The following is a 15,414-nucleotide window of genomic DNA, read 5'->3' on the forward strand; positions in this document are numbered from 1 at the left end:
ATATAATATTTATATTTGTGCACCTAACAGCTATGAAAATGCAAATAAATTCTCAGTTGACACTAATAACAGATGTAATCAACATATGGACTTTCTTTTTTCGAAAACAATTAGTAACTAGTGTTTTCATACATTAAAAGATTACGATTTTATCAAAAATAAAAAAAATAAAAAAAACAGATAGGTACATTAGTGAGCATACTATATCAATGTTTACGTTTCAAATATTTCTTCAGATTAGTCGATGATGATTTATAACTCAGTTTTTGTTTACACAAATTACAATTAGCAAACTCATTATTTTCCGTGAAAAAATTCCACACAAATGACGTCTTTTCCTGCACTTATCCATTCCTTAATTCACTATAAAGATACTAACTACAAAGCATGACAGCCAGCAAAAATGTACATGGTAATACACAGCCAGGACGAACTGCAGTGAATGTTGAACTGATTGATACTGACTGTATTAGGCGGGCATTAGAGTAACGGAGGTAGAGAATTACGGGGCGTGATAAATAATGTATCAGAAACACTGATACCTTTTTACGCTGGTGATGACGGCACGGAGGATGTGTAACCTGTAACGAGAATGCTGATACCTTGTTGCTCCTGGAACCGCTACTGCTCTAACTGATACAGAAGTATCAGATACTTGTAACTAGTACATTACTGTATCAGTATTAGGTTGGAACAGATACCGAAAATTGCTGTAACAACCCACCTCTAGGTTAACCACAAACAAAAGCCATGAATATATCCATAGAACATTTAACCATCTCAAGGTGTTAAACCTTTGAAACAAAAACCAGCACCATAGAATACAGTAGCACTGTTTCTGACCATGTATCAGTGCACAAAATGCGCTTCATAAGTACCGTATTTACTCGCATATAGGTCGCCATCGCATATAGGTCGCACCCATAATTTGAGGTCTTGAATTTGGTATTTAAGATTCCCCCCATATAGGTCGCACCGGTAATTCATTACACATACACATTGCACCACAGTAAAAAAAATTAAAAAAAAGGGCCGCAAATTGATGGAAATTGACTGTCAATAGCGCGCAGTGCGCGGAGAAAGGTCATTGTACTCGATCAGCTGTTGTTACGACGCGGCGTAGCCGCCGGCTGGCTCTCTCTGTTCTCTGAGTTGCGCATGCGCAGTATAACTCACTCAACGCTCCGCCCAGACTCGTGACCTTCCATCAGCAGCCAGCCAATAGATGCGAGCTTAGCGGGAAAAAATATAAGCTCCACCTCCCGTGTACCAGTTTTGTCCAGTTCTAATATCAGTTTATTGGTATACACACCCGTTTTCTCGCTGCCGTGACATGTTCAAGTTTACGTTCATCTTGATGTCTTGATACCAATAATTAATTATTTACGATCCCCAGAAATAAATTGTTAGTTTAAAAAATATGCGTCAACTGTACAATACTTCCGAAATTATAAAATACGTATTAAACAATTACCAAGACTCTGCTCATTTTATCTTGTGAAGTTTGTCTCGTACCAGTATATCAGCTAAGTTGTGACATGAATACAGTATCAGAACTTAACAATCAGCCACGTTTATACATTCGTGAGTTTACGTTTTTCCCTCGTGCATTTTAGATTGTCTCCTGCTATAATTACTCGGACTTTTACACGCCTAAGCTTAAAATATTACATGTTTAGAAATAAAAGCAACTTTTCATGTTATAAAATATGTATATTTTGCGATTTAAAATTTTCATTGCCGACTATAAACGTTACGTTTTTCACAATGTTTTTAGGCCTACTAGCTAATCTTATCTACTCTTAAAGTACCCACGGTATTTTCTGGTTGTTTATGGTTGTTACGTGACGTAAATAGCGGGATGGATTCAATTTTTGAGACATAATTCGCGTGAAAGTATTGTATTGGACTAAATTGTAACTAAACGGGACCTGAAGAATATAGTGCAAATAACGGGAAAACATAAATAACGGTAACGTAAATAAGGGGTTTCGCTGTATGTGTACATTGTAAATAAATTTGCCTATACCTATATAAACTTTTTCGCATTTTAAAGCAAAATATTGCAAAAAAAAATTCCTCAAAAATTTAAAAAAAATTTTCTTCACATATAGGTCGCATTTCATTTTTTCCCCATCAAATCTGGTAAAATTGCCGCGACCTATATGCGAGTAAATACGGTATAACGGAACAAGTCATAGGCTAACGAGCGCGAACAGAACGCCATATTGATAGTCGATCCGGTGCAAGTTGTGGAGTGCGTGTGTACCACGTCTATGGTGAACTACACAAATGTAAACATCTGATGTTTGTATATGCATGCTGTATTTTCTAGCTATGGTTTCACTCTAAATTATGACTTTGAAGGAAGGGATACTGAAAATTGTGGTAGTTATCAAAGCAAATTTTAACGTTAAAGGCGGGAATGTAGAAATTTTAATATTGTTACAGGTGGGAAATTAAAGCATTGTGATAAATGGAGAAATGACGGGACCATGAAATTATGGTGTTATAGGCGGGAAAATGTTAAAAACGGGAATGTTATAACCGGGTTGTACTGTATAAATAATTTAGAAATTTGTAATGTAAATACTTGCTATGTTTTCTGTTAGTGAGTATATTTGTGGGTGTTTGTGGTGGCTTCAGTGAAGTATTCTCGGGAAGAGCTGCTCAGCTGGTTCGTGAAGCCAGAGCTGAAGCCGCACGACTACGAGCACATATACAGGCAGTTCCCCGACCTTGTTCGCAAGGTAAAGTCCGTGCATCGCTACATGCACAGACCACCTGCAACGATGCATGCCTTCTGCTAGACTAGTGCTTCACTGATCTTATTGTCCGTTTGTACTTACTCATTTTTGTTTTGCTTCTACAGAGGAAAAAGACTGATATAAAGTAATGACTGATAACTATGTTCCTTCTGTTTTGTGATAACTTTTAATGTTTTAATCTATAACAATCTTGGATTTAACTTTTTATGCACTGAAATGTATGTACAGTATACTCTTATTAATCTGTTTTCTGTTAACACTTTTCCATTTAGTGTTTATCTTAGCACCAATAAAAAATTCTCTTGCAATGCTAACAGTCTTTTATCTTCTTTTTTTTTTAACTCCTAATACTGTGTAGGTATCGTTTTTCTTAATTAATGCATTATCCGGGAAATAATGGGCAGATATCATTGATAACAATAATATAACTTGTATACACTGACAAAGCTAAAATATTATCAAGCATAGCCAAGCCCTCTATTTTATTTAACTACCTGTTTTTTGATGTGACAACGTCTAATAAATCGATGAACGCCGGCTGCACGCACGAAAAAGTGTCCCACTACGGATGTGTTCTGTTTGCTCATTGTACGCATGCGTGGCATCTCTCTTCCACTCGATTGGTACAACCATCGATTTGACTTTTCAATCATATTTTCGTCGTTTGAATTATTAATATTATGTAATTTAACGATCATCCACCGATTTTCAGCACAATCGGTACGGTTATTTAAAAGTAATGTTGAAAATTCAAATACGTTTTGAACCAACAATGGTGTTTTACGTTACACATAATAGTTCAAATTACACCCGGGATCTTTTGAACAATGTTTTAAAAAATATTGTTACACATTATAAATAAGTTTGGTGTATTTAGGATGCGTATTTGTTATAAAATCATGTTAATGTGAACAAAGTTTTTATAAATATATATATATAACATTTGAAACTACATTATCTTAGTTTGGCCTCGTGGGCGTGTGGTTAGCGTACCTAACTCTTAAATTAAAGGTTGTCGGTTCGATACCCGGCAGCTGCGAAATTTTTTTTGTACTTGTAAAAATAAATACGGCGCACGCAACATTTCAATAGTAATAAATATATTTGAATTAATGAATAATGCAACTACTAGTAAATTTATTAATTAAATTGTAGATTTCATTTCACTCCTTTGTATCCATACAAAATAGTGATAATTAAATAAAAATGATTCAAATTAAAAAAAAATTTCTTCCTCAAAGAATATAATATTTTTAATGCCTAAATGGTTTGGTTGCAGAAGCCTTATACGGCTCAGTCTCAGGCCGAATATGATATTTCGTTTTCTTCTGGATCAGTTTTTTCATCAATGTTTTGTTATGAGGTTGTCACGTTAAACTATCGTCCGTAAACCGACTTTACAGACAACCAATTTTTTTTGCTTTAGTATTTTCAACTGCAGGGGTTTTGGTTTTGAACTTTTGTCCCGTGTATTAGGAAAGGATTTATTTAGTTAAAAATGACATGAAATTTGCATGGTAGTGAAATCAAAACTTGTGTGATAGGTTTTAAAACTAACATATTATTAGGTGTGTTTATTACTGTAGTATAGGGGTGGGCGATTATAGATATTTTCGTTTCGAAGCGAATTCGAAGCAAATTTTTATAAATATTCCCGAATTCGAATCGAATATCGAATACTAGGCCAAATCAAAGAATTTCTTAAATGCAAACACCAAACAACAGTAAACTAGCTATGTTTAGGCAAATGCTTCTGGAAAGCACATTTCAGGGACAACTGATTTTCTTTTTTTATCTCTGTGACAGATATTTCATGACTTTTTAGTTGTTTTAATTGTACAGGGTGCTGTTTCAGATGATTTTGTAGAGTTGTAGTAGTACCTGTTGGAATTTTATATGTTTTTTTGACATGCTTTGCAAGTTGCTTCTTTCCCATTGGCACTCTTGGTAAAAAAAAACAACCAAATAGGACTTATTGGTTTTTTGGCAGGCGGCCCCTGATTTAAACCAGAAGTGCTTTCTTCCATTATTTGAATATCAACTACAAATAATGTAAACTGCTAAAAATCTTTCACACACGTTTGCTAATACATAACCTAACTTAACCATCAACGCAACATTCTCCATTAGCCTTTTGAACCATTGCCAAAAACTTAGCCACATAACATTTACTATTTGTATACAACTAAATACTGTATGGTAATATTATATACGGCCGGCTGAACTTTCAACGTTATTATCGTATAATAATAATTATATTGAATAAGAACGATTGAAGGTAAATATAAACTTTTTTTTTAAACTTTTGGCCTTCAGTTTACGTGCACAGCCGTTTAGAGACAAACTACTAATTGTTTATTACAATCCGTCCAACGTAAAAAAAAAATATCTTTACTCTTTGCACAAAAGCAGGCCCGGCGTAAGAAGTGTAGAAAATGTGTGGGTGAAAAACGGAGTGGTTATATGGTCGCCATCTTTGTTTACGATTATTCACGTAACTCATTTTTTCTACTGTTTCATCTATGGAATATTTTCCCCGTTTATTTACAAATGAATTTAATTCAATAATCTTATTTGATTGGATTCAGTACCGTAACTGCTGTTTTATAAGTCCGTTGGTAATATTGTATCACGTTAAATCATTATTGACGTTATTTATGCATGGAAAAAGAGCTGTTGTGGGGGGAAATTAAGACTAATACCGAAGTCGGGAATAAATCTGGCACGTTTCTAAACATGAAAATAATTGATTCGGAGTTGCTATTTACCATTTTCTCAGCAAAATACGATACTGACAATTATTTTACTCTACGCCAATGTAAGTTGAACAAAGTATGACGAACATATTTGTATTATGATTGAGGTTAGTTTTAATGATCAGGCATATAGGCTTAGGCTAAGCATGTGTGTCTTCTCATTATGCTAAGTTAACTCCCAGTTGATGTTATTGATCGTAGGCATTCTTTAACTTTTAGGTAATGTATGTATAGTAAAAGATTAGCTTAAAAACTTGAAATGTTTTGTTCTATTTTTCGAACTTCGAATAATTTCATTTTTTCCGAGTACGAATTCTCATATAACAAATGTTCGACTCGAATTCGAACTTTCGAAGCTTCGCCCACCCCTACTGTAGTATTAATTTGTAGTAGCATCACATTACTTATATTCCAGAATCAAATTGTTCCTAATGTTTTTTGTACTAATACACTATTCCTTTTGCATCACGAAGTGCCACAAAATGGCAACATTTTCAGGATGAACTATAAATGATGTTTTTTGCTTATCGGTTGCCCTTCTGTACCTCTTAGTGCTTCTTGTCTCACCTCTACGTTGATGGCTGTTGATATGTCTGGTCACCACTGTATCTGTCACCGAATTTCAATTTAGCAAACAATTGGAACACTTTCTTATTCCCCAAATACTGTAAGTATTGTCAGGGCCGGTGCAAGGTAAATTAGCGCCCTAGGCGAAAAACCGTAATGCCCCCCCCCCCCCCTCCACCCTCGCCGGACACACCAAAAAAAAATTTGCCTTGCCTCAAAATATATCACGTAAGCCTAAGATTTTGTCAACAATCAAATGTAAACAGGCTTGTGTTTTTTTTTTTTTTACTTTTTTACTTATTACACATCAAACAGGTCACCATGGACTTTAAATAATTACTTATATCAATATAAACATTCCAAACTGTTACAAAAATCCATTTTCATCTAGTTTCAATAATTGTTAAACATATTATATCAGCTGTTATGTGTCGTGCTGCGCCGCCCCCAGCTACTTGGCGCCCTAGGCGGTTGCCTAGTTCGCCTATATGGACGTGCCGGCCCTGAGTATTGATCGGTGGAATCTTCTTTTCTCAAATCTGAATCTCGAATTTGATCCTTAAAAGAGTGCCTCGAATTCAAATCTATATCTTAATAGTCAGCAATAAAATACAAGAATTTAAGTTTTGGAAAAAACATCTAAACCATTAAAAAAAAAAAATTTTTCATATAAAAGCATATCTACATGTTCATGTTACAAATAATAAATGTTATCCCTGTTAAATATTCAAATGCTAGTATTAAAATTTCTGAATTTCCCTGTCTTAAATATATTTCTTAAATTTTTTTCCTAGAATATCCATTCATTTGAATACTAAAGATTTGAAAGTATTTGATTATTTGATTGGCCCATCCATAATTTTAATGTTACATCAGTGCACAATATTTAGAAACAAAATTTTTTGTAGAGCCTCATATTTATTTTCTAATTTTTTATTTAATACTCACGCACTGACTCATGGTGGAAGTTATAACTGTTCTCACAGCTTTACCAAAGATCCACACGTATAAATGATCAATAACATTTGTTTATTTCCATCACATCATTTCTTTGTTGCAGTTTACTAAGACTGTGATGGACAATATGTCAAGTATTTTTATCCTGCAATGGTGTAAACACAGCAATTACACTCACTCAACAACATATCGTATTGGTCCGAAAATAGGCCGCCTTTTTTTGCCAGTTTTGTCAACCTTGAAATCTAGAGTCGGCCTATAATGGGGCACTAGCCAAAATAGTATAATTAAACACATACATTTCAAGGAGAATCACTTATGGCATAAAAATGTTATCAGATATACAATTCATTGACCTAAAATTACGCCGTACTTACGTGGAATTAGTACTTTTTTCCAACTTAGAAATTTAGTAAACACACTTAATCCCAATAACGTATCATATTTTAAGTTAAGTACACAGATGTGGTCACTTGTAGCATATAGCTCTTAAAAGCTCGGTCTGGTTATTTTTGAACTGTATTTAACAGGCTGTGGTAATTTTATTTGCTTGTAAAATGTGGTATTTACAGTAAACAGTTAGTAAAAACAGCAATTTTGCCATACTGTTATTTACTCTTCTACCACAGGAAAAACAAAATGGCACCAGTGTTGGCAACTTGTAGTTGTGACACGAATAAACAAATACCGGTACATACCAACAGTAACAAGAACAATAAAACCTATTTGCAATAGTGACTGTTTTATGGTTGATTCATACACGTTTTACATGAAACCATTTTGGGTTTTTTACGTCAAAATTAAACGTAACGGTAAATGTTTTTACGTCATAATTTCTATGAACTTAGAAAATGTAGCCATTGCCGTATAAAATGTTGGCACCATGTGTGAAGATAAAGGGAAGCCTAAGATGTACATCAAGCTCTGTCCCTGCCCGAACATGCCCGAATATTCACCTTCGGCCAACCTCGGGTTTATTTATATATATTTATATTTCTAGCTATACTAACCTAACTAACCGTCCATAGTGTTTTAATGTAGCTAACCTAACCGACCACTTTTAATATTTGAATTCATTTTTCCTGCGCAAAAATAAAACAAATCCCGAGGTTGGCCGAAGGTGAATATTGGGACGTATTCGGGCAGGGACAGAACTTGATGTACATCTTAGGCTTCCCGAAGATAAACGGAAATATGAACTCTCAAATATTTTTGTTAGTTCAATAAATACTAACTTAGTTGAAGTGTTACTGTGGTAATATGCTGCTGATAATCATTTTAGTTACTAGTTAAAAAAAAAATTTCCCTGATTTTGAGTGTGCTGTAGAAGGGGTCGGCCTATTTTCGAGGTTGGCCTATCTTCGAACCAATACGGTAGATATGTTTATATACTGAACGAAAAGAAAGGCAATTTCGGCATTCAAGTTTCAAACTGAAAAATTGCAAATTATTTGCATTAAAAATCGTTACTATTAACATGATTAATCAGAGTATACTGTGTTATTACTGGAATCTCTCAACTATTTAGATTGTACTTGTTTAGTGTATTTAATTTTTGTCAGTAACTTCTATGTCTACTATGTAAGTACTGAATGGAACTTTGTTAATATTGAGTCGTACAAATAAATATTTAAATGTTCATAGTGTCTGTAAAATGTAAATTAAAATTAATGTTGCAAGGAATCTAGTCAAGTACGACAGTAGTATTTGTCATATCAACTCGGCATACATACAACAGTCGTGAATATAATTTAAATTGGTATGCACTTTGTGATACACAGCACAAGTTTGGATAAAAATAAACCAAATGAACTTTAAGGCTTCTGAAACTTCCTGTATACCAGTGTTTAGTTTTGATCTTAAAGGCTGCTACGTTATCTATAATAAAAATAAAATTGTTCAAGGTAAAAAGTCTGTACATTAGATGAAATGTTAAATAAAACTATTGGAAATGACTATTTACTTTAATGAGGACACAAAATATAGTTTTTAAAATGTTTGTTTGTTCTAGTATCAATCCAAAACTGATTTTGATGAATTTTTTTTTTTTATAGAAAGATCTTTGGCTAACTTAAAAACAAAGCTGTATACAATTACAAAATTCTACCCTTAAGGGAGTGAAAAAGAGATCAACTTTGCTTTAACATAATTGTATCTCTGAAACTAATCAAACATAACAAAAGGTATGTGATACCAATAATAAACAAAAATTATATACCAATATTTTAATATTTGATCATTTTGCAAAATTAAATACCTTAGGGGTGTAAAAAAGTATAAATATGGTTTTAAGAATAATAATTATATTATATTATATTATAATAATAATTATATCCACAGAGTTTGACAGTTCTGGGATATTGAGCTCTGCGTAAGCCAATACTATTGCCTTCTTCTGCTCATGCAGTCTCTCGAACAGGTGCAGTGTCATATTCCACCTTGTGGGCTCGTCCTGAATAAGTCGATGCTGCACCACACCTGCAGTGATTTGGCAAGTCTTCAGCACGTTGGTGGCACGTGCAGAGTGCTTGAAGTGGCCTACTATTTTCTTGCTTGAAGAAACCAAGTTATTGATACGTTTATTGTTCAAGAAACCTTCCTTGAGCACCAGCTGCAGGGTGTGTGCTAGGCATGAGGTGTGCTGGAAGCTGACAGTTCTAACCCAGCGACAAGGTCACGGGCATTGTCTCGCACAATGACCACCACTTTTTGCAGTAGTTCCCATTTTTCTAACTTTATTTTATTAATTTAATTGGAGGTCTATGTGCATTTTAGCAATGCAGTCAGCATACAGAGAGCAACTGCAATAATAAAAGTTATCATTTTTTGTCTCTCAATATATTATTTTCACTCATTGCAGTAATGTTTGGTTACATAAAAGTTTCAGAAGATATTTAGAAAGTTTTAAATAAATAAGAATGGATTCGATAGTGTACATCGTACAGAAGTTTTATTATTATTTTTTTAAAATTCCCACCCACTGTTATTTTCAACTTCTTGCAGCACTGGTTAATTCTAAAAAAAAAAAAAAAAAAAAAAAAAAAAAAAAAATATATATATATATATATATATATATATATATATATATATATATATATATATATATTCAGATCAAAGTTTTATACAAGTTTTAGAATAATTGCAATAATTGTTATAGATTTTATAGTTAACTTAATAGAGTAATTATGAATATTTGTTTGTCCTTTAACCCCGCATTATTTTACCCACAGCACCCTTGATGGTTATTATCAGGTGGTTATAAAAAATTTTAAAATTAACAAAAAATTTGAACAGATTCTATGGTGTGCCTACTAAGAGAGTTATAAGTTTTTTGTCCTCAAACCCTTGTTTTTTTTTTCCACCCTTTAACAGTCAGTTATGGCTGGTCATATCAAAATATGTAGAAAAATTTTTGGTAAAGTTATATGTTGAAACAGATGTGATATGTTTCATGTTATGGGAGTTGAAGCAATTTTACTGTTTTTCAAAAAATCTTCCCCATTTCTACCGCTTTGGTGGGCTTTTATCCATTAACAAACTCAACTGAGATTTTCAATAACCATATTTTATGTATTAGTTAAGATATGATTTATTTGTACAAAATTATTACATTTATCATGACAATAAAAATGTGATACACACACACATAGTAACGACTGCAACAGGTAGTCTTTCTTCGAAACATACCTAACATTACAATTTATTATAGTCATGAGTTTGCTTTTTCCAGCTAATTTATAATACCTGAACAATTTTAACTTACAATAAATGTAACACATATTTTGTACTTACAGTTAAATCGATCAATACTACTTTTCATGCTTTATTCTACAAATGATATTTAATCCCTGCAGTCAAATAAATTAACCAAAAACAATTCATTTGAAACCAAATAAAATACTACTAGTTTATTAGATGGTAGGAATTAATTGAAAATCATTTGTTATATTTTAGTATGCAGACTTTTTGGGAGCTGCATGTTGTGACATATTGTTTTGACTTAAAGGTATTCATCTGCTATAGCATCCTACATAACCTCAATGTGTGGCATTGGAAGTTACCCAAGGACACTATAACACATGAAAGTTTCAGATATGTCGGATCGTTTACATTTACTGTACTATGTTATTATGTATTAACCAAAGGATTAGTATAAATTACTATAGAGACATGAGAATATATTTTCTTTTAGATTAACTTGGGGGTAATATTTTAAAATAGAAACTAACTCATTTTCGGACCATCAGTTATATTTGATAAAAAAAAAACTTTATGAGTATTACAGTATTACTTAGTTATTTATAAATCTTCATAAACAATAAATAGAATATCACTTGTTACATTTGTTACTTGTTACATTTGTTACTTAAATTAAAAAAAGAAAAAAAGAAAAAGTATGGGGCACCCAAAACATTAAATAAATTATTAACGTTACTTTAATTCATAAATTTATGTTAGCAAAACAAAATAAAAACAAACGATGAAAAATTTATAAAATGAATTTAGGTAGGTTGTCCACATTTATTGCCGAACACATGCTTCATGCGAAGTATGAAAACGAAGAATCACTTTCCTGAATTCATGAGTGAGTGAATCCCGTAGCCGTCAGAAAAGAGAGGAGAACATCCTCTACTCCAAACAAAGGGTTACAAGTAGTTCATAGCATGGCCGGCATAGGGAAGCACTCCAGATCCATGACTCGTGGGCCGCTATAAAAACATTTCAAAAGACTAATTACATGGTGAAATATTTAAAAATAAATGTCCAGCATGATTTCCAGAGAAATCTGCGAAAACTCACCCAATAGGCGGCTACCCAAACTTGAAACTACCGCATGGATGCGGTGGATAAATTAAGAGCAGAAAATTATTACAGTTTTTCACATGATGGTCAACAAGAAGAAGGAAGTGACCATAGATGGCATAACACAGTTAGCCAAACATAGTTACAAATGCACAATTTAAAGAATAGTTCCGAAAACTGAATAGCACACTGCCTTGACGAAAATATAATAATTAATTAAACTTCAAAATAATTAAATTTGTTCAGAGTTCTTTTCTTTGATTCTTGATGCACTTAAATTGTATAATAATTATGTGATAATAAAATACAATACAAATGGTTAGAACAAAACATACCTTCACTTAAAGACAAAATTACAAATAAATTACCCCCATAACAGAAATTCTTAAAAAAAAATAAACCAGCGTTCAGTTTGCCGAAACAAAAAAAAAACAATACACAAATAGTTAAGCAAAAACGAGTGTACGCCCAGCTGAATGCTGCAATGGCACAATGTATATAAAAGCTTGCAACCTTTAAACTTTATTTTAGATATTTCAATTTTCTCATGTTACTTATACAAGTATATGTCCACTGTGTTACATAAAAAAAAATTGGTTGTCTGTAAAGTCGGTTTACGGACGATAGTTTAACGTGACAACGTCATAACAAAACATTGATGAAATGATTGATCCAGAAGAAAATGAAATATCATATTAGGCCTGAGACTGAGCCGTAATAGGTTTTTGCAACCAAACCATTTAGGCATTAAAAATATTATGTTCTTTGAGGAAGAAATTTTTTTAAAATTTTTCTATCTTTTGTATGATAAAATCTTCCTCTGCATACTTTTATGAATAAAATTGAATCATTTTTATTGAATTATCACCAGCGTTGCTAACCACACAGCCACGAGGCCATATTGGATCAATTGTTTCAGATGTTATAAATTAATAACATTCCACGCACTATATTTGTTTGAATTTCTTTTAACTAGCATACCGTGTTTTATCGCATAATCTTCGCCAGTGTGTAATCGTCGCAACCATATTTTAGGCTGTCAAAATTGGGATAAAAAAACTTCTCACGTAAACGTCGCATGATGTTTTTGGTCCCGCTAGTAGATGCCGAGCGCTTTGTGTAGGTGTCTTTTCCGTATAAAACTATGTATTTTAAAGTAGAAATCTAATATTTTTCGGTCATTACCACTTACTTGATAAATTAATGGAAAAATTTGAAGTTGTTTGACGTGTAAATTTTCTTTTAAAGACGTTTTTAAACGTTATTTCCTTTATCTGATCGTCTGCGTCGCCGCAGTGTAGGTATAATATAAAATTTAATTTATGTCATTACCACTTCTTTATTTAATTAACGGAAATACAAAGTTGTCTAACGTGTAAATTTTCTTTTAAAGACGTTTTTAAACGGTATATCCTTTATCTGATTGTCTGCGTTACCGCGGCGTACCGCTTATAAAAATGTAGCCAGCGCATCAATCATGTTTGGTTATGTTACTTCCCGTATAGAGCGTGCGCACGTAGTCAAATATCGATATCTCGCCGAGTGCATACAACGCACGCTCTGTGTCAGGTGCCGAGTTAACTACATTTGATAGCCCGCATTCTTTCGTGGCAAGTGTGTACTACGACACGTTAGTTCACGTCAGATTCAAGTGGTTTGCGTTCGCGTTAGAGTTTTGGTTATTCTATTTAAAGTTGAAGAAAGGTTTTTGTTTAAGGAATTATTAATATAGATTGTTTGGCGTGCTCTTGTATACTCCATCTTTTTTTTAAATAAACGTACTTTCCATGAACGGGTTTTGTTTTTATGAATAACTTTACCTAACAAAAACATTTTTTTACGCATAATCTAAGCACCCCTACTTTTCAAACTTGATTTTAGAATAAAATGTGCGACGATTATACAAGAAAACACGGCATTCTCTGTTGAACTTGAAATATTTACACGCTCATGGGCTCATAACTATAATACAGTGTGTGATTTAGTTGATCAAATAATAACTCATGACAAATAATTATCAATGTCAAACTAAAGCATGAAAAGTATCATACCAGCAATATATATTTAGTTACACAGCTAAAACAATACTCATACAACATGGTTTAAATATACTGATTTACACTAGTAATTAAAATAATACGTACAGTAGAACCCCGATTATCCGTGTTAATGAAGGGGACGAGTGAGTCGGATAATCGAAAATCGCGGTTAACCGAGTCATGCTTGCCTCAAAGGTCATTAGCCCACAGACAGCCATCTGTGGACATTCGGAGATTACATATATACACATGCTTTGTGTGCGTGTGCGTTGTTGACATAGAAGCGGACTGCTTAGTGCTGGGCAGCAGTGGTTTTTAAGTCTTTCGTGTGCGGAGACGTGGGCACGCGAGTCGTTGTTGCACCGAGGTGTGTGACTAGCCGCCCGCCAGTCCGAGGGCCCAAGACAGCTGATAGCTGCCAAGGTCACGCATTCTTTTCATCGCCCGTAAGCGACGCTGCCACACTTAGCTCATTGCTCTGTTGTCAGTAACACCATCGGGCTGGTTATTGTTTTGCAGAACGACTGCCTTCAAAATTCTTTTCGAGATAAGATTTTTCATACCAGTGCATTGAGACTTGATTTGATGGTTTTGAAACGGTGTCTCTGTCTCGTATAATTCACGGTGTTTTTATCCCCCTTTATTTATATGAATTTAAAATGTTAGATTTTTTATTTTTAGTTTGCTGAACGTGGAATTAGTGCAAAAACGGCCTATTATGACTTAGTGTTGCAGATGGGTCGGAAATCTTATAACGACCACCTCTCTATAACGACCCTAATCTCGGGAACCGTGAGGGGTCGTTATATCTATTCTCCGTTCACTCTTAGCTGAGTTTTGAAATAAACAAACACTATCACTGCGCCGCGTCAGTAAGTGATAGGCTGAATTTATCTTGCGTGCCAAGCACTAGTTGCAACACACACACACACACACTTCCGTACAGTTGGTGCTCATAAAATAACGGAGAAGTAATATAACAGGAAAATGGTTCTTCTGTCAAGCCTAGTTTTTTTAAAAAAATTACGTCTGCTGTGATAAAATTACGCCACTTAATGCTACACCCACCGACCTTTTCTGTTGAAACCATTCAAACAAACAAGTGTCCAAGCTGCTAAATGTGGATTCGTTCATCGTCTTGCGTTTATTTAATCCACTTGAAGTGTCAGCCTGTGAAGCAAACTGAAGGATTTTTTCACGATTTTTTATGATGTCGCGCACTGTTGTGTTACCGACATTAAACTCAGTCGCAAGTTTGCAATCGTTTCTCCACTCTGAAATCTTTCTATAATTTTTGTTTTGCTGTCGATGGACAGTACCACTCGCTTTCTTTTCTGTTCATTTGATGACATGATGAAATGTTGCGCTCAACACTTCCGCACAACACAACGGTATAATCCGTCGGAATGCAGATCACTGTTACAATACATAAAATTATCACCACCTTGACGCTTCAACAACGTACACTAATGAAATGGACTGTCTCCATGCGCCGGGTAATCTCTGTGGCACGGCGCCGTGCTG

General features: G+C 33.9%; 1 protein-coding gene across 8 annotated transcripts in view; it reads left to right on the forward strand.

The window, feature by feature from the left end:
- LOC134527372 (eukaryotic translation initiation factor 4E-binding protein Mextli) overlaps positions 1-15,414 on the forward strand; it is a 168,176-nt gene that overhangs the window by 131,892 nt on the left and 20,870 nt on the right. For 2 of the 8 annotated variants that reach the window (XR_010074175.1, XR_010074176.1), the window contains 2 exons: positions 2,647-2,750; positions 9,468-9,666. The exons of 2 other annotated variants lie outside the window; for them this stretch is intronic. Coding sequence is in view for 4 of the 6 variants with exons in the window: in XM_063359996.1 (XP_063216066.1) it covers positions 2,647-2,750; positions 9,468-9,605 (242 nt within the window). In the remaining 2 variants the exon portion in view is untranslated. Of the gene's footprint in view, positions 1-2,646; positions 2,751-9,467; positions 9,989-15,414 lie in introns of those variants that run through there. 4 more of the 8 variants (XM_063359996.1, XM_063359998.1, XM_063359999.1 and 1 more) reach the window with 2 other exon arrangements.

This window comes from Bacillus rossius, chromosome 1 (genome assembly GCF_032445375.1).
Source record: "Bacillus rossius redtenbacheri isolate Brsri chromosome 1, Brsri_v3, whole genome shotgun sequence".
Lineage (NCBI taxonomy): Eukaryota > Metazoa > Arthropoda > Insecta > Phasmatodea > Bacillidae > Bacillus > Bacillus rossius.